Below are 18,898 nucleotides of genomic sequence, written 5' to 3'. Positions count from 1 at the left end.
ATGCAGGTTACTACCTACGCTATCCTAAAACAGCTGCCATACATGGATACCAAGGGCCCACTGTTTAATGTAAAAATGCAGGTTACTACCTACGCTATCCTAAAACAGCTGCCATACATGGAATCCAGTGGGGTTTAGTTCCTGTTCTATGTAATGGTTCTAAAAACAAGTCCATTATATAAAACAGCAAAATCAAGTCTTCCTTTTTGGAATTTTTTTTGGTGTGAGAATAGTTTCAAACTGTGGTTGATTGAATCTTTGGTTGCAGGATCCATGGATTTGGAGGTCCAATTACCTCCACCCACCCACCCACCCATTGACTTGGGTACTTTTGATTAGCCATTTTGTGGGGGGTTTGGTGAGCTATCAGTCTTTCACATGCAATTTTGTTTTCCCTGTTAGATTTCAAAATGGAAACCAGAGATAAGATTAATCATGCTAAAAGGATTTTAAGTCACACAAGTTTTAAAAGCTACAATCACCTACTCTAACATTTTATTAATGCTGCATTTGAGCTCTATATCTGCTGTTCACAAAATGAAACAGTACAGTAGGGCCCCATATCCATGGATTTTTTATCCATGGATTCAAACATCCATGGCTTGAAAATATTAAAAATTCCCAAACCAAACCTTGTTTTTGCTATTTATACAAGGGACACCATTTCACTATCCCATTGTATTTAATGGGCCTTGAGCATCCATGGATTTTGGTATCCCTGGGGGGTCCTGGAACTAAACCCCAGCCATTACCAGGATTTCACTATACTTACAAACAGTAGGGAAACTAGACAAGATCCAGATGCATGTTAGACCTCAAAAACAGTTTTCCGGTCAATAATAAATTATTCAATAGGTGCATTTAAAATTTGATTGTTTCTTAAAGTTGTAATATTTTGAAATTTTTCTACATTAAGAAATTATCTCCCATTCTTGTATTATTCTTGGGATGCTGAAAGATCAGTAAACAGTGTGAATTCTGAAATAACCCTTCTGGTCAGAATGGTGGAAGACTGGATTGTGTGTTCAGCACACTTTATACCATCATAGAGTTGGAAAGATCCCAAGGGTTTTCTAGTCCAATCTGTTCCATTGTAAATCGTTGCAGCTAGGCCATCTGTTGTCCTATGCTCTGGTCAACAAGTGGCCCAGGAAACAGGTGGTTGGAGTGCGAGATCTTTTGGGTATTTAATTCAGTCCAGATCACTCACAAGTTATCCAAACAAGATGAAGGGAAAAGCAAGAGGGTAGTCATCAGCTGGCCCAGAGCCGTTACAGCAAGTCAGTATTCCTGATATACACAGCCAGCAAGGAGTAAACAGAGCTATCAAATCATAAAGGTAAAGAAAACATGAACATTGAAGACTACTGCCAGCCACCTAGATAAGACAGTTGCAAGCAGCAGAGACAGCGGGGAGCTGCTGGGAGATTTATAGGCAAGTGTCTCAAAACACTAGAACAGGGGTAGGTAACCTGCGACCCGCGGGCCAGATGCGGTCCGGCGAGGCCTTGGGACCGGCCCCAGCCTGGTCCTGCCGCCGATTGCCGCCGGGACCTTTGGGGGGCAATTGTCTATAGAAGCCTCAGAAACATGCATTTATATTAACATTTTTTTTAAAAATCAGCAATTTTTTTTGCGTGTCCTCCATTTTTTTAAAAAAAAAGTGTCTTCCATTTGAAAATTTTGTACTACATTTGTCCTGGTTTATTTATATATTTAATTTTTTAAACAAATTATTTAATTATTTATTTTTTGGCTTCGGCCCCCCAGTTGTCTGAGGGACAGCAACCCGGCCCCCGGCCCAAAAAGGTTGCCTACCCCTGCACTAGAAGCTTAATTAATCAGAGCCTCCTATGGAAGCAGCATAATTGCTTCTTGTCTCTTCACCAATCTGCAAAGGATGGTACTGTGTCCAGCATCTTCCACCTCCTGCTGGGGAACATGGTCCCCTCTCCTCCATCATCCAGATCCTCAGACTCAGAGAGGTCACTGTCATCAGGAGCTATAAATTCCTGGACATCTGTGTCTGAATCACTGGGATCCAGAGGATGAGTTATGACATCCGTAATGGATTGGCACCTAAACTCTGTTTAAAAACCTCCAACAAAGAAGAGCCCATTACCTTCTAAAGAAATCTGTTCTACTATTCAATAGTTCTTCCTATCAGATTTTAAAAAGTATAATCTTATTAAAGACCTAAAGCACCCACAGAGGAGCTAATACAACCTTCACTTAAGGCTATAGGGGAGAAGTTTGCATTCTCCCTTCTTTCTCCTAATCTACTTATCCACCCTTCATCATATAAAAACTTGTAACCATTGAAACTATATTATTTAAGATTACTAGTAACAGTATATAATTTTTTACCACCAAGTACTCGATATTTCATGTCTTCTCTCAATGGCGAGGTACATAGAGTACAAACAAAGTCATTTCTTAGTGTTGTAGATTCTGTAGCCCCGGGAATGTGTACTCTTACATACTGAAACCCTAGGAGAAATATATAAAGTCAATTTTCTAAACTTTAATATGCGGTTAAACTTTCTTTGTCATTTTTAAATGCTTTTTCATCACCATCACTAAATACCAGACAACCTCTGATTATTTCCCCATATAAACAAGATGATGCTACTCAAGTAATTCATTTGGGCCAAATGCTGGAAAATATAGCATCCCCTTTTGGACTCACCCAGCAGACTGGTTTTCCCTTATTTTGGGAGCTTCATTTGACTATAAAGAATGTTGCTAGCTCAAACATTTTCACCTATCACACAGTGTGCACATGGGTAAAAAGGTGAAATAGAAAATAATATTTGAATTTTTAAAATAGGTGCTAGAGAACTATCCACTGGCCATTTAAAATCCTATCACCCAGTGAACTAAAGAGGAAATGGTTAATATGGGGGCAGATATGGATGGATAGCTTGCCATTAATAGGTATACACAATAGGCACATGCAATGGGTTTGAATGCTAATTTGCTTTCAATGTTTATGTGAATCCACTATGGGAAATTACATTTTTATAATCCTTTCAGAAATTTATCCTCAACATTCCATGTACATGTAAGATTCTATGTAAACATTTTAGTACAGAAAGATAATAAAATTATTTTTAAAAGGACTGAACCTGCATTCAGTTTGTCATACCTTCAGAAAACTGACATGCTTCATCAGAACAAACAAATCTTGCTCCTTGTGTATATTTTGTTACAGTGGTCATTGCAACCACTATTCCTTCTACTATATAAAATCTTTGAGTTGTGTAATCAAATGGAAACTTGCAAAGACTGAGAACATAACTAGGCAGGGAAGGCAAATGTGTTAATTTCAGCACTATATTCATCTAAAGAAAGAGAGAATAAAGATAAACAAGATGATGGTGATTATAAATGATGAAGAGACGCAAGATGCAAAAGCATTGTCACATAAAAGAGCTGAGGCATGTGGTCCTATCCTTGGGTTTGGGTCAGAAAGCTCTTGGCTATAATGGGCTTCCTTTTCACATCTTGAATCTATGCTGAGAAAACTATAAAAGTTGCCAATAAACTGCTGGGCCAAGTCTAAACAAACTGGGACTAGCTACCTCAGGGACTGCCTCACCCCCAACCCATTTCTCTTACCCTCATTTTAATTCTCAACAACAATAACTCTGATACATCTCATGTACTCACAGGATGTTTTATGAGTACTAGTAACAGAGCATTGTATTTCAGCACTCGTCATATGGAATTCTATCCCAACAGACATCAAGCATCTACATCCTCTATGGATATGATTTTATGTTCCCTTAAGACTCCTCTTTCTATGCAAGTTTTCCCTAAGATGTACCCTAGTTAGTTACAGCATAAAAAGGGGGAAATTAAAAGTAGGGCAGGTAAGAATCTAGCAGTACCTTTGAGGTTAAATAAATTAGTTGGGCTCACAAATGCTCCTAGATTTTTCTCCCAACTTTTCTCTCTTTTAATGCTGAAAGACATTCAACTATCTCCTTTGAAAACCAATTAATTATAGTTTTATTGCTCATTAGTAAAAACAACAGACCTATTTTGTTATGGCATTTTATTTTTTTTAAATTAATTTACTAACTCCAACTGAATCAATAAATCAATGGGATTTATTTCAGTGCTCATTTACCATTCTGCCGGACTTCTCTTATTGGGACTGACAGTTGGATTAGGCCTTATTGAAGGAGTTGTATCTGCCACTTTTATAATTCTTTTAGGAAGCAGTATATAAATGTGTGCCATGTTATATTACTTCATTATGGATTGTCTATAAAAGGTCTTATTGTGAATGGCAATGCCATAAATGCTAATGATGTGTACTTTTTAAAGCTTCTTTTTTGCTAAATGTCCAAAGCTTTGTTGTTTTACATGCTACAATTTTGTACAGTAGGACAGTATTATCATCTCTATTGAGTAATCACATATTTAAGGTGATGCAATGAATTGGCAGAGATCTGCATGTCCATGTATGAAGCCCTTGATCCTCGCATACTATGGATTGCCCTTTGCATCCTGGAAGCACAAGCCATGGGGGAAGGAGTACTGTTGTGCTGCAGACTGCACTGTTGTCCTCTTTCAACAGATTCTATAGATGTGAAGGTTGTTAGGAACTTATTTCAAGTAGTCTCCGGTTGCTGGCTTGCTTTGTGGGGTGGGCCCTGCATAGCAGATGTTGGAAGACAAAGGCTCCTCTCCAATGCACTGCCAAATATGAAGAAGGAAACTCTGATCCTCAGAATGCTGGTTCATTATTGGATTTACCCACTCTCCATCCTTTTGTTAAATAGTGATGTGCACTTTTTTTTTAATTTGAGGAAGAATTTGAAAATGGGAGAGATTGTACCCATGGAACAATTGGCCTCAGTAACCTGGGGGATTTTCATCTTCATGATAAAACTGATGGAGCATTGATTAGTTGGCAGGTCACTGATATCATGGTAATTGGTGCTCATGCAAACTCAAAATTCCACTGTAACCAATAAAGCTGTGACCCTTTCCTCCAGAAAAGTGTGTGTTGTTTCTTTGTTCCTTCCCAACCCCTCTCTGGCCTGCACCTCACTGAAAGGGATGGAAGTTAGTCATGAGAAATTTAAAGTAATGGATATTCCATGTAGACCTCTTATTTCCTTTTATCTTTTTGTTTTAGGAATTTGGATAAATTTAACTCAAGCCATAGAATGTAGTTCTGATCCAAAGCCCTATTTGCATACATTGTTCCAAGACTGATTTCAGCAATTGGTGTATCTTCACACATGGATATACAGAGCAATCTGTGCTCTCAATGCAGAAAAAGAAGAAGCTCTTTCAAGATAGAGCCTCTGTGTAAACATGAGATACTCTGCATAGGGATTGAGTTCTCTTTTTTGCTTATCTAGTGATTAGCATCACCATAAAGCCGATTACTATAATGAGGCCCAGAAAAAATACTGCACCAAACCAAAAAGATGCAGAAGTGGATTTAGGAAGCTATGTTATAAATACAACTGATTTTATTCTTTAGTTTGAATTTCTAAAACAAAGCAAACATACCTGAGCTTCAGTCTGCAGTTGCTGAATTAGTGACAGTGTTTTAACAGCTGTAAAACATACCTATAATTCAAAACCCAATTCATTTTGTAAGAAAAGAATGGTTTAAAATGGTTCTAAAATATTTGCTTGATCAAAGTATATAAGATTTCTTACTGATTGAAATATTTTTGTGGCTTTCACAGGTTCATGCAGAACACAGTTTCCAAGGACAGCATTCAATTCAATAATATCAACTGGATTTACCAGTATTAGAAAACGAAACACAGCACAACTCTGCCTTGAGTCTGTAAGAACAGACAATTATGAGCATTACCATCACTCACATATTATTTCAAACAAAATAGTTCTGATTTTTCAGTAATATTATATTGTTAAATACCACCATTGTAGAGTTTGCAATCTTCTACAAATTTTTGAAGACCACCACTCCTGTCAAGATAAATCAAGGCATTTTCCTTCATTTTCAGAAGATCTGGTCTCATTTTTATTGGATGGCTTTGTTCCTTTACCAGATTCTTAGATCAGATTTGTTTACTGAAGAAGAATCAGAGATGGAAGTAAAGGTCAGCAATGAAGCATGCGTGTAGTAAGAGCATTGTAATAACAAGCTACTGTTTGCACTGATACAAAGTGAATCACCTAATGCAAAATCTTAATTTCCTCAAAATGTTAAATGCACTAGAAAAACTAAATATGATCATGTTTGATGTCATTTAAATTATTGATAATATTAATTCAACAAATCCATATGTGTTTACATAGAAATGTAAGTTACCATCTCAAATGGTCTTTAAGATCACTGTCCAATGAAAACCTTTAGCCCCTCTATTTAAAATAATAAACTAGTAGATTTCGGTCTTTGTGTTCCTTTATAAGAGAAAGGCATCATAGAAATGAAACAAATAGCAAATAATCCCACTAGTGTTATACACAGATAATTATATAAGACTAATGGTTGACTAGCAACTTACTAGCAACTGAAAGCAGACTACTGATTAATTATTACATAAATAACATTATTATTCAGGGCAGATTGAATGAATTTTCCCTTATTTGTGGTCTTTGTGCAGCACTAGAAGAATTGTATCTGCAGGCAAGGAATGTCTGTTAAAGAAGCCTGTGGCAGCTTTTCTACCCCAGACTTTTGTCTAGTGGAAGTGGTTCAGTTTTCCATCCAATTAACTCTTTGCTTCAACAGAGATATTTTCCGCAACCTTTGTCCTCAAAATCCCTGCCGAGATTATTACTTCATTTGCAGTGAGATATTTAATTTTCACTGGAGACTACTGGCTTTACTTCTTTCTGCTAATCTAAAAGGTAGCCAATTGTCTCTCCATTTGTCAGCCGAGTGAATACCTAAAGCACACCCTCAGATCAACAGTCCCATTACAGATGGCATCTTCATACAGCCATCTCAAACCTGACTCTCTGTTTGTGTAGTAATTTTACAGTGGACCCACAAATTAGATTGCTAATCCCTGGTTCAATAGCTACTGTAGCTCCATCCTTACATGTTTCAGGCATACACCAGAAACTGAAGTGAGACAGCCCTCACAATGGGCCCATTTTTCAAATTTAGACATGAAAATTGTTTGTGCGAAAGCAGCCGTACCTCCAATTTGCACTGAGGCAGACAATAGACATTACATACAGTCATAATGTTCCCTCAGTTTGTTTTTAAACCCAAAGAGTGTAAATTTGATAAAAAGTAAAAGAGATAGCTATTTGTTGGAGCCTGCAAAGAAGCAACCCACAATGATATGTGCAGTAGTCACACAGGCTATTTTCAGACGGGGGGAAAAAAGGGGGAGTAAAAGGCATAATCCCGGCATAATTGTGCAATTGTGCTGAAGATTTTCAGACGTTGTCATGCTCATCCAGGACTTCTCCTGTGAAGAACCAAGAATGCTCCAGCAGCAATCCATCCACAGGGAAGTCCAGTGAATGGCTTCTCAATAGTGTGAATGAAGTGTGATTGTGAGAGTGCAAAAGCTAACCATGCTTCATTATTATGCTATTGGGGAAGCAACCAGGGACATTTACCGAGACTGCATTTGCTGGAGGCAATCCGTTCTCATTGCCAGAATTGGTTTTGCAGTGGATTTCTGTCTTCTTTTGAGATATGGGACACAATTTTGTTTACATGTATTAAAAGAATGTGATGAAGTAATACATTTCATTTTATTGTATTTTATTCCAGGCGGGATGGGAACATGATTTGCAGGCATGCATCTTAGCTCTGAAACGGCGCATGCACAAAACTCCAATGTACTAATGATTCATTTATAATTGCATGTGGAATGTGATCTCGATATTATTTGGCATTTATATCGCAATTATTGTGCAATAGCATGACTGTGCGAAAACATTGAGCGCTATAATGCTGCTGTTGTGTTCGCTCTCGCTACCACAATTATTGCTGAATTGGCCCTGGTGTGCTAATCTCCACATTCACTGCTATATTTCTTATTTATATTCATCTTCAAAGTCTGGTGTGTCTCTTTTTTCAGTCCCTGGTCTCTCTGTATTTCTTTCCTTCCAATTCTTCCCCTAAGCCTCACCAAAAACACCTCACAATTCACTTCTCTATTTTCCTTCCTCTCCCTCCTTTGTGATGAAAATGGATGTAGAGAAAACAGATGTGGCCAAGACAAAAGAGTGTAGGTGCTATGCCAGCACTTTAAAAAAAAATTGTTTGAAAAGAATTGTTTAAAGCAATTTAATAGCATTTTGTGTGGTAATATATACAACAATATTTGTATTTTGTATGAGTTAAAGTTTATAAGTATGCAGTGGGAGAAGCGTGTTAATGAAAAAATCTCTAAAGCAACTAAAGAGATAAGTCTAGAAGGAAGGTCAGGAAGTTGCAATTTATGTGTTAGTAAAGAAACAATTTGTGTTTTGTTTTGTTGTTGGGTCTTATCTGTGTGGTATGGATACCGGAGTGTATGGTGAAATATGTAATGTGTTGTGTTTCTATATGTTGTATATGCAATGTATGTGATGAGGTGATATGTTGTTTTTATGAATTAATAAAATTAAAAAAGAAGTAGAGCTCAATTTTTTTCTCTTTGAATTTTTTCCTCCTTCAAAATCACTTCTAAGTTTTTTGTGGGTTTTTCAGGCTATGTGGCCATGTTTCTCTGAAGATGCCAGCCACAGATGCCGGTGAAACATCAGGAACAAACTCTTCTAGAACATGGCCACATAGCCCGAAAAACCCACAAAAACTATGGATGCTGGCCATGAAAGCCTTCGACTTCACACTTCTTTAAGTTTCTTTTGCAGTCACCACAGTGAAGTGAGGGAGGAATATAGAGAGCAGCATCCATTCAGTTACACTGCGTAGTACCTCATGAGCCAATTTGTGAGGAAACACTTCCAGTATTCATTCACCTAGTTATGTATGACAAAGAAAATGGAAACATTAGGAGGCTGTCAAAAATGGCACTTGAGGTGAGAGAGGTTGTGGATCTCTCTCTCTCTCGTCTGCTGCTATAATAACTTCTCTCCCCTAAATTACCACAGACAACCATGGGTGACAACAGTAAACAGCTGTTCAGACTGTGACTCTTGATGCTGGTCAGTTGAGAAAAGAAAAACTGTGAGAAACTCCTGGAAATTGAAAAAGCAGTGTGGTCTCCTTTATTAGTTTCTTCAAAGACTTGGGAAAAGTTTTGTGTTGTTGTGTGCATGCATGCACAAGTTTGCCCAACTTGGGTGGGCTTTCTCTGGCTCACACTGACTGGAGAACTTCCTTAGAAATAGCTGTAAACTCCCTGAGGGGGAGTGTGTTTCTTTGGTCTTTCGTTCTTTTGCCTGAATTCTCAAAGGGCAATCCAGCTTTCTATGTGTTTCTCACACAGTCTATGCCTATGACAGGGTTTCTTCACCCTCAGATCAGTTTTGCCCTTTCTTTCCTTCCCTCCTAATATTCTTGTGCTTCCTCAATTGCCCTTCAGTCAGAAACAGGCAGCCATTTTGCTTCTTTTCCTTCACTCCTTCTGAAGGCAGAAGAGACCAGGAGAAGCCACCAGAATGCAAACTACCTTCTGCATGAGTCCCAAATTCCCTAGTATTGTGTTTCTCAAACTTTGGTTCTCCACCTGTTTTGGACTTCAACCAGAAGCCCTAGACTGTTTGGCCAACATCAGGAATTCTGGGATCTGAAGTCCAAAACATCTGGTGGACCAAAGTTTGGGGACCACTGCCCTAGCATCTAATAAAATGGACCACTACCTACATTGGCCTATGCTTTGTGATTGAAGTTTTAATATTTTCTGTGTAACAACCTCACACTTGATGGGTTTTCAACCTTGTCGGGAAACAAAACTGTCTTTAGCACTTTTTTTTTTTTTACCTCAGATCAGCATGTCAATTTATTCTTATTAGTTGCTATAATACTAAAGTAATGCCTGGAAGTATATTTGCAAGGAGAAAAGTCCCATAGGATGCCCTAGATCTGACTAGAGTGTAAACATGTTGAGATTTGGGCTTGTTGAAGCCAATCTTGTACAAAATGCAAGGCATATATAAAATAAAACATTGTATGTAAACATTAGCTGAGCCAGCATGGTGTAGTTGTTTAAGCATTGGGTCACCAAGGTGCTTGTACAAAGTGCGGGATGCACTTCCTGAATCTTTGTTCGCGAAGCAAAGCCAGAGAGACAACTCTAGAGACCAGTTAGACTCCCTGCTTGGACATGGAAACCCAATGGGCAAGCTTATGGAAGTCACATGCTCTCAGCCTCAGAGGAAGCTAAACCACGTCTAAACATATTTTGCCAAGAAAACACAATGATAGGTTCAGGGTTACCAAAAGTCAGAAATGGCTTGAAGGCACACAACAACAATAGAAACATTGCAGCTTGTTTAGAAAAGAATGGAGTAGCTGTTTGATGATGATTTGCTTGTATAACTTTGATATGTAAATTCTCTTAAATGCCTCCATCTTATTCTATGTGTCTTCAAGTCACTTGCTGAATTACGGCCACGCCATGGACAAGGAATACTGAGAGGTGGTTTTATTAGTTCCTTCCTCTAACATATAGCCCACAGCACCAAGTATGTGTTGGTGGTCTTTCACTTCACAGGTTGTTTTAATTGCTTCTTCATTTCACTTTAAATCAAGGTCACAGTGGAAACAAGACACAATAGACTATTTGCGTTGGATGGTAAATTCCAATTTTGCTTCATTCCTTTAAGATTTCTTTATTTCTCCCCAGGCAAAGTCAACTGTGGTGGTCAGTCTTTTCATAACTGATTGTGGTAGTATTTCTTTGTTAAGAATGAAATGAAATGAAAGTCACAAAGACACATAAATTTTAATACAATCACATTGTAATATATTAGTTTTCCTAAATACAAGAAGGAAGCCTCCCTTCTACAAACGCAGTATTTTTTTCATCATCTATTTCTTTGAAAAAAAAAACACTTTAGTTTCTTCTACAAGAAGAGGAAAAATGCAGTCACTGTCACTATGAGACATGTTGTTATCAACAAATGTTTAAGGCTGGTTTGTTCCACACACACCTAACCTAGAGAGTGCATTTCTAGGTTTTACAACTGGAGTGAATCAAATTTCTTGAGTAAAGTTGTAAATCACTGCACTTCTGTGCCCACTCTGAATAAAGGTAGTACAATTTGACTATAAAGTGAAAAATATTGTACAGATCTTTGCTTCTTATTAAAGCTAGGAAATTAAGGGGAGGTATTGCCAGTAAATCAACTTGCTTTAAAGAATGTACTGGGTAAGCTTATCTTTTTTTAACCAGTAATATACAAAACTGATTGCATAGTAACAGTTCAAGCACAAAGTCAACATAGCTAGTTACAAAGGCCTTTAAATGTGCTAAAGCGGGCTGCTATTAAAAGCAGCCAATCTGGATATGCTAATGTAAACTGGAGGGAAACAGTCAGTGTCCTTATTTTAAAAGAGTCTCAATGCTAAGAACAGCTATCTAAAGTTACTTGATTTAAAAAAATATTTTTGTTCAGCAGGGGTAACAGTCTTAAGTAACCAAAATGCCCAGACTTCTCATATTACAGCAGAAAAAGTTTGTTCAACATATCAAATGAGGCACTAGTTGCACATAGAAAAAGTTCACAATCAAAATATTTCAGTCCATTTCAGACATCTGGTGCATTCCTCATCTTCGAAAATTTTAGTGAAATAAGTCTTCAGAAGGTGGAGCATAAGAAAATCCAATGAATGCATCATCTGCTTCTAGCACACTGGCATTTACAATATTATAGTCAGAAGAAATGCAAACTGAATAAGGTACCATCTCTTCTGTAAATGCTGTATCAAAGTTCCTGATGTCATCTGGACCAGACTAGGAGATAAAAGATATACAAAAATAGTAAAGAAAACTTTATTTCTCACACTTCAGTTCAAAATGGAAAAATCAATTTCTCAGCAAAATATTTTAGTGTATATAGCCAAGGTGTTTACAAATCACAAAATTCAATGCAGATTCCTGTCAGTCAATTAAGAAAATATTAAGTTCTGATTGATTAAGTTCTGATTGATTTACAGGCTGCTTGATTTGACTAAAGTGCAAAGCTGAATTTCATCTGGAAAAACACAAATCTTCAGGCCTACTACAGGCTAATTAGAAATCAACAACTGTCAATTACTTTTGTTCTATCTGATGCAAGTCAATGCAGTTTGGGGGCAGAGTAGCTCTTACAACTGGATTATACATAACAAATTTCCAACAGGTGCAAGGTTTGGTGTGCTACCCACCTTTCTGTTTTGACTTTATTGTAAAGAGAAATGCCACTTTTTCGCCACACTATCTATATCCTCACAGGTCTTGTAAATTCCACAATTCCCTTTTCATATCTTTGCTGTATCCTGCAATATATTACTTCAACAGACCCACTCCAAAGCACTGGGATTGGAGCCATGATAAAACTCTTGTCTAACAAAACATGCTCTTCCATTTTCCCTACCCTCTTCATCCTGTTTTTTCCCCCTTGATGGAGATCATGAGGAGAAATGTATCAATTTTTGTAGACTCATTATTAGGTTGTTGATATATTTATTTCTATTCTACTTCTTCCCAAGATTGGAATTCAAAGTGGCTTACAACAATTTTTAAAAACAACAACTGTTTGTCTCTTTGAGTCTGAGACACTAACAAAGGTCTGGACAGTTTCAAAGTTGGATTCACCCAAGAAGTTCTTTTTAAACAATCATTTCTGTCTTCAAAATAATTTGATGTAAGGATAAGTATTTTTCATCCAGCTCTTTGAATCTGAGTATAATTATTGTCAGTGTTTTTAACAGATTAATTTCTTGGGTGGTTTCTTATATTTTTACTAACTATGGTAGCATATGCTATTGCACCTACCACATTAGGATTAAATGGTGGCGGGATCTTTTTTTGTAGGAGGTCAGTCCAGCTGAGAGATTCAAAAAAGGGATGCCTTTGAATTTCAAGCTGAAATAAAAGATAAAGACCATTTTATACAAGTTGCTTCACACAACACATTTGCCTATCTTATATGTATTAGGAAGGAGCCCTTCTCTTTTGGCAAAACAATTTTTTGTAAAAGGTTAGACTTAGAGCAACATATTTGATTCTTTCTCCAGTACAGTGCTATCCAGATGTTTTGGACTATGACTCTCACCATTCCAAGCCAGCATGTGGATTGTGGGAGTTATGGCCCTAAATATTTGGAGGACATTGCACTGGGGAATTTTGTCCTAGAAGTGTTCAAATTCATTTATTTAACTGCATGGCATTCCGTCAGTCTTCAGTTTCACTTACAATACTTTTGTGCAAAAGGGATAGCCAGAGTTTTGACAGGAAAGCATTGGGAAGGTTACAGAGCCTATCATTAGGCAAAGTGCAGCAATCACTCAGGCAGCAGACTTTGGACATCATGGAAGAGCAGGAAATTCTTAGTAATTTACTTCGTTATTGTACTTTCACCAACAAGAATGGGCAGAGATGCCTGTGGGATTTTCTGCCTCACATGCCAAAATAATATGGCTAGCTTTGAGTACTATGTACCGTGAATTGAGTGGAGGGTCACCATCTGCCACCATCCACAAAATGCAATGAGTAACGCTTCAAAGTTTAGTAAATTTGTTCTATTTCCCAATGTTATGGTTACAAGAAATATTTCAAGTACAGTATCTGTATGTTCTTTCCAAGGAATTATCGGTGCTGGGTAAATAAGCATGCTGCTGACCTTTGTATTTGTTGTTGTTATTGTGTGCCTTCAAGTCGTTTCCGACTTATAGCAACCCAAATACAAGCCTTATCATGGGGTTTTCTGGTGCTGAGACACGCACTCAGGGTCACCCACTGAATTTCCACAGTCAAGCAGGGATTTAAACCTTGATCTCCTAGTCCTGTGTAAAAACCACTACGTCATCATGGCTCCTGCTTAAGCATATAGCAGCATTGTTAAGCAAACTGGCTGAGTCAGAACACAGCCATCTGTTCAGTATGTGTTTGCAATACAGGAAAAGTTATATTGTAGTATGCATCTCCCTTCCATGCTTTCTCTGTCTAATACCCCCCCCCCCGCCAAAAAAGGGTGAGGGAAATGAAAGGATGAAATGGGTTGGGGGAAGTTACTGTTTTAAAATAATCAGCCTAGTTTCTTTTTCTTGTTTCACCCCTGCAATAATGTGGTTTCTTTAACCACTTAAACAGAGAAGCTTAGGAGGAAGAGAAGCAATGCACAGCCAGCAATACTAGGAGATTAAGGGAGCCAAAGCTTTTGAAATAGTGAATGCAACAATTTAAGCCCTTAAACAAAGATGATTATTTAACCCTCATTCAGTTGGACAGAACATTTTAGTCCCCCAGTATCACATTTTGTTGTAGAATACACACAGAGCTAGATCTACAACAGTGTCACCCAAAGGGTTTTCTCTAAATTTTAGCCACGTGCCATGCGGGTTTTCTTTTTAAGGGGGGAGACAAAGACCAAACGTGGCCAGACAAACGGGGGGGGGGGGGGGGGCTTTTTTGTCTCCAATGTGGTATTATGGGATTTTTAAAAAATGTCCTGTGCTGATTTCTAGCAAATCATGATACCAACAAATCAGAAGTGATGGATTTGGTTATTGGTATGTTTCAAGAGAAATCAATATTTCTTCTGTGGGTGGGGATTTTGGAATTCTCATTGGGGCCAGGAAATATCCCAATGCTAGAGGTGCAAATTTTATCCTCAATTACAATACATTGGAATTCTCACTTGGATCAGAAAACATCCCTCAGCTCACATAATGCAGTATTAAAATCTTAGTGTATATGAATCAAGTATTTAAAACATTCAGGATCTGAAGAATTTGTAGCATAAACAGTTGCAAGTGGGAAAACAAACTAAAAATGCTCTGGGAACTGTACACTCAGCAGACATAGCCACTAATCGCATCATAATTGATTTAACCCACAGAGGAAGACAGAACATTTTAGTCCCCCCTCCAAAGTATGTTTTCTTAGAGAATTCACACAGATTTTGACCCAAATGGGGATTTTATGAAACTGCCAAGTGAAGAGTTACAAACAGTGTCCCAAAGTTTCAGCTACCTATTGTATACATTTTTTTAAATGGGCAAGAACAGTTGTATTTCAAAATAAATTGTGTTGGTTAGGGGTTTTTTTTTTTTTTTTTTTTTGGTACAAATGGAAGACTGGCAGCTTCATGGCTTGCTACTCAGAACAAACACTGCACCTCGTAGGAACATTTTTCTAGCCCTATCATATTTTAATCCTGCACCCAGAAACACTCTTGTGAAAACAGGCCACTTTTAAACTCAGAAATACACTGGAATTCTTAGTCAGAAAATAACCCACATTAAGGAGCTCAATGAAAAAAACAACAACGTTTTTTTAAAAATTGCAATCTAAAAAATGTCATGAAATCAGAAGACAATTGACTGAGTTGTGAATTAGAACACCCCATTTCAGATTTTCTACTTACCATAACTGGCCTACCACAGAGTTATTAGAGGCACTTTTAAATATGTATATGAAGTTCTTTGAAAACTCTGGAACCTATCTATACATGCAAAGTTAAGTTATTATATCAATATATGGATTAAATTGTTTTACATAATAATCTCTTGCTATAAACTCTTTTAAAATTTCCATCTGAAATGTTCTAGCTAGTAAAATATACGGTTCAGAACCACAATCTATGCTTAAGTACCATTCAAGTTAATGGATTAGTCATAACAAGTCTCCATTACACATTCAGCTTTAGATGGAACATGTTAACTGGCAAATCTGTGGATTTTCTACTTCATGCAAAACAAACAAACAAAAAACAAAACAAACAAACAAACAACCAAACAAAAATTCTCTGTACCAACAAATCTGTAATTCCAGCCACAAAGTTCTGTAGGGTTTAGTTACAATGCTAACTGAAAAATAGTGTTTTTACATCAGTCATGCTTAAAAAACCTGACTGCATTAGATGGTATATTTTGTCCACTGGAAGAAAGTGCAGCAGCCAAACTTGTATTCACTGTTCCATATACAACTAGTTTACATATTCTTTTTAAGTCTATCATGGCAATCGATAATTCTGAAAGATAAGACAATATTTAGAATTCTTATTTAGTTTACAGTCCTAAACATAACAATGTTCTTTGGGATACATTACGTACAAAGTCTTCTTTAGCGCCAAGTCTGTTTTGCCTATCTTTCTCTAGAAGTTCTTCCAAAATAGACCAAGCTGTAAGACTGATGCCTGGCCTTAAATGCAGGGGTTTGTGAAGAATGTTTTCATACATTTCAGCAACATCACGGCAGTAAAAAGGAGGCTAGAGGTGTAACAAAAGATACAGATTTAGGAAATTATACTAGCATAACAATATAACAGGGTCCAACACTGTTATTATACATATGTGGTGAATACTTTGACTTCTCCAGAAGGTTAGAAACTCTTGGGAGCAGGTGTTGGGTACCAGGGAGAGACAGGGCATCATATTGTTATTGCAAGTGTCTAACCTGACTTAGATCATAATTTCAGAATGATAAAGCAAAGTGAGAGATAATTCATGCTAGCAAACCTTAGCAGTGGGAGCCAGGTTCTCCATGGAGTTCACTAAAGAGATAATACTTAAGAGCATCCACTTATTTATTCTTGTTCTTGTATGAGGCCCCAAAGGAAGTGGAATTCTCTTTTCTTGGACTTTCACAAATGTTAATACTTTACACTGTGAAAGTGAATACTTTGTCAAGGCCTTCTTTATGGCTGGCATTAGTATGAAGTGATGCATATTATAATTGGTTTACTTTAGGTTCCAGTTTCATATTTGCTAACCTTCCCAGCCCTAGCGAAAGACTAGACTAAAAAATTAACAAAATAAAAAATGAAATCTAGATAGATAATTATGTACCCAAATCATACATTTATGTTCAAGGCACACACCGTCATATCTGGGTTTCAAGAAAGAACCTCATCTAGAGTGACTAGAAATTAAAACCATCATACAGTTGCCGAAAATCTCAGACCTTCACAACCATGGAAGAATAGTTTTGTTCTATCTGGCGACATCTGATACAGTGGATCCTTGTTATACGCTGGGGTTTGGTTCCAAGATCCCCCGTGTATAACAAAATCCGTGTATGCTCAAGTCCCATTAAGTATAATGGCATAGCAAAATGGTGTCCCTAATAAAAAATGGAACATCAAGGTAAATTTATACTTTTTTGGAACATTTTCAAACCGTGTATGCTTAAATCCGTGTATAACAAATCCGTGTATAAGAAGGGCCGACTGTATCTGTATTTTTTCTGTCATATTTTCAGTGACATCCTTACATCAGTTGTTTCATTATCTATTTTAAAACATTGTTTGTAGCATGATGAAAAGTCTCATAACCAACATCTTTGTGTTCACTTTAGTGTGGTAAAGAAAGCATCATGTAAATGAGCAAGAAGGAAGAGGAAAAGGTATATTCCAGAATATTTCTGGTGTAAAACACCTAAACCAAATTTATTTTCCTAAAATAACAAGGAGAAATAGCAGGGGAAATGAGAATATGCTACTAATGTCCTTGTCATGGATACTGTCATTTTTTTTCTAGATAATTCCATTCTATTTAGCAATGAATAATGTAATTACAGCCTTGGCTGTCTGTTCCATTTGTGCTACGTGACATAATTTGTTTCCACTAGGAATTCAGGAATTTAACAAAAGAATACCAAAAGCAATAAAAGACTTGTTGAAATCCGGTTTATAAGTATGAACCTTAAATGTTCTGTTATTAAATACTGTCATCAGGAATAGTTCTGATAGAATAGAGAATGGCTTCCTACTGTGTGCGTGTATGTGTTGTGTGCCTTCATGTTATTTCAGATATATGGAGACTCAAAGGTGACCTTATCATGGGGTTTGCCTTGCCTTCTCGTGAGACTAAGAGAATATGGCTTGCCCAAGGTCGCCGAGGGAGTTTCCATGACTGAGTGAGTATTCGAATCCTGATCTTCAGAGTTATAGTTCAATACTCAAACCACAACACCATATTATTATTATTATTATTATTATTATTATTATTATTATTCTTTATTTATATAGTGCTGTAGATTTACACAGTGCTGTACATACAAACAATAAAATTGATAAAAATGAAACCTGCCAATGGCATACATTCTACAAAATACACATAAAACAATAGATAATAATACAAGATAGACTATACTAGCTCTCGTGTGAACAAGATTAGTCCTGATAAATCCAAGCAAGTCCAGCACCCCATTTCAGCTCCGAAAGTATATTTGGGCAATAGTTCCCTTTTGATTTTGTCTCCTAGTAATCATCATTCAAAAGAATTTAGAGGTATTAGTTAAGGAATGAGATGTGAAAATCACCAAATACCTACCAGACCATACAACATTTCATACAGAACAGCTCCAAGGCACCACCAATCTACTGTATTATCATAGGGTTGCTTTCTGATCACCTCAGGGGCAAGGTACTGTAGAAGCAAACAAAGATGGACTACTCATTTGGAGAAGGAAGATAGCATTTATTAGTCTGAAGTCTCATCTACACTTACGAGAATCCTCTGGGGTCCCCCCCCCCACCTGTCTCTGTGAGTTTTTGGCTCTTACAGCAAATGACGGATGGCTGCCTTCTCATGCAATTGTTCATCTCCCTGCACCACTTCTGTGTCAGAATAAGGCACTCAGCCATCTTATTCTGGATGTCTTGTTCTGAGCAATAAGACCACAATTCACAGAAATGAACTCACCTCAGGAGTTCCACAAAACGTTGCCGTAGTGTCTGAAATAGCAATTCCTTCTTTACAAAGCCCAAAATCTGTTAAGACAACATGTCCCTGCATTGAAAATAGACATTCTACTGTAAAACAATGTACAATGTG

The 18,898-nt window shown here is 37.3% G+C and overlaps 2 protein-coding genes across 4 annotated transcripts in view; both read right to left on the bottom strand.

Annotated features, from left to right (window-relative positions):
• MCMDC2 (minichromosome maintenance domain containing 2) overlaps positions 1-9,713 on the bottom strand; it is a 29,685-nt gene extending 19,972 nt beyond the window's left edge. The window contains 6 exon segments of the mRNA XM_042464444.1: positions 2,344-2,490; positions 3,149-3,344; positions 5,536-5,595; positions 5,689-5,819; positions 5,915-6,069; positions 8,888-9,713. Of these exon segments, the coding sequence (XP_042320378.1) occupies positions 2,344-2,490; positions 3,149-3,344; positions 5,536-5,595; positions 5,689-5,819; positions 5,915-6,017 (637 nt within the window). The 5' untranslated portion in view covers positions 6,018-6,069; positions 8,888-9,713.
• A 1,311-nt stretch (positions 9,714-11,024) lies between these two features.
• Positions 11,025-18,898, bottom strand: part of LOC121928088 (serine/threonine-protein kinase Sgk3) — a 55,576-nt gene continuing 47,702 nt past the window's right edge. For 2 of the 3 annotated variants that reach the window (XM_042462359.1, XM_042462360.1), the window contains 5 exons: positions 18,767-18,853; positions 18,395-18,490; positions 16,175-16,330; positions 12,894-12,983; positions 11,025-11,870 (listed from right to left, as the gene is read on the bottom strand). In XM_042462359.1, the coding sequence (XP_042318293.1) occupies positions 11,700-11,870; positions 12,894-12,983; positions 16,175-16,330; positions 18,395-18,490; positions 18,767-18,853 (600 nt within the window). In that variant the 3' untranslated portion in view covers positions 11,025-11,699. The remainder of the gene's footprint in view (positions 11,871-12,893; positions 12,984-16,174; positions 16,331-18,394; positions 18,491-18,766; positions 18,854-18,898) is intronic. The other variant, XM_042462361.1, reaches the window with a different exon arrangement.

Source organism: Sceloporus undulatus, chromosome 4 (genome assembly GCF_019175285.1).
Source record: "Sceloporus undulatus isolate JIND9_A2432 ecotype Alabama chromosome 4, SceUnd_v1.1, whole genome shotgun sequence".
NCBI lineage: Eukaryota > Metazoa > Chordata > Lepidosauria > Squamata > Phrynosomatidae > Sceloporus > Sceloporus undulatus.
The sequence above is the reverse complement of the archived record's forward strand: the minus strand, read 5'-3'. Positions and strand labels throughout refer to the sequence as shown.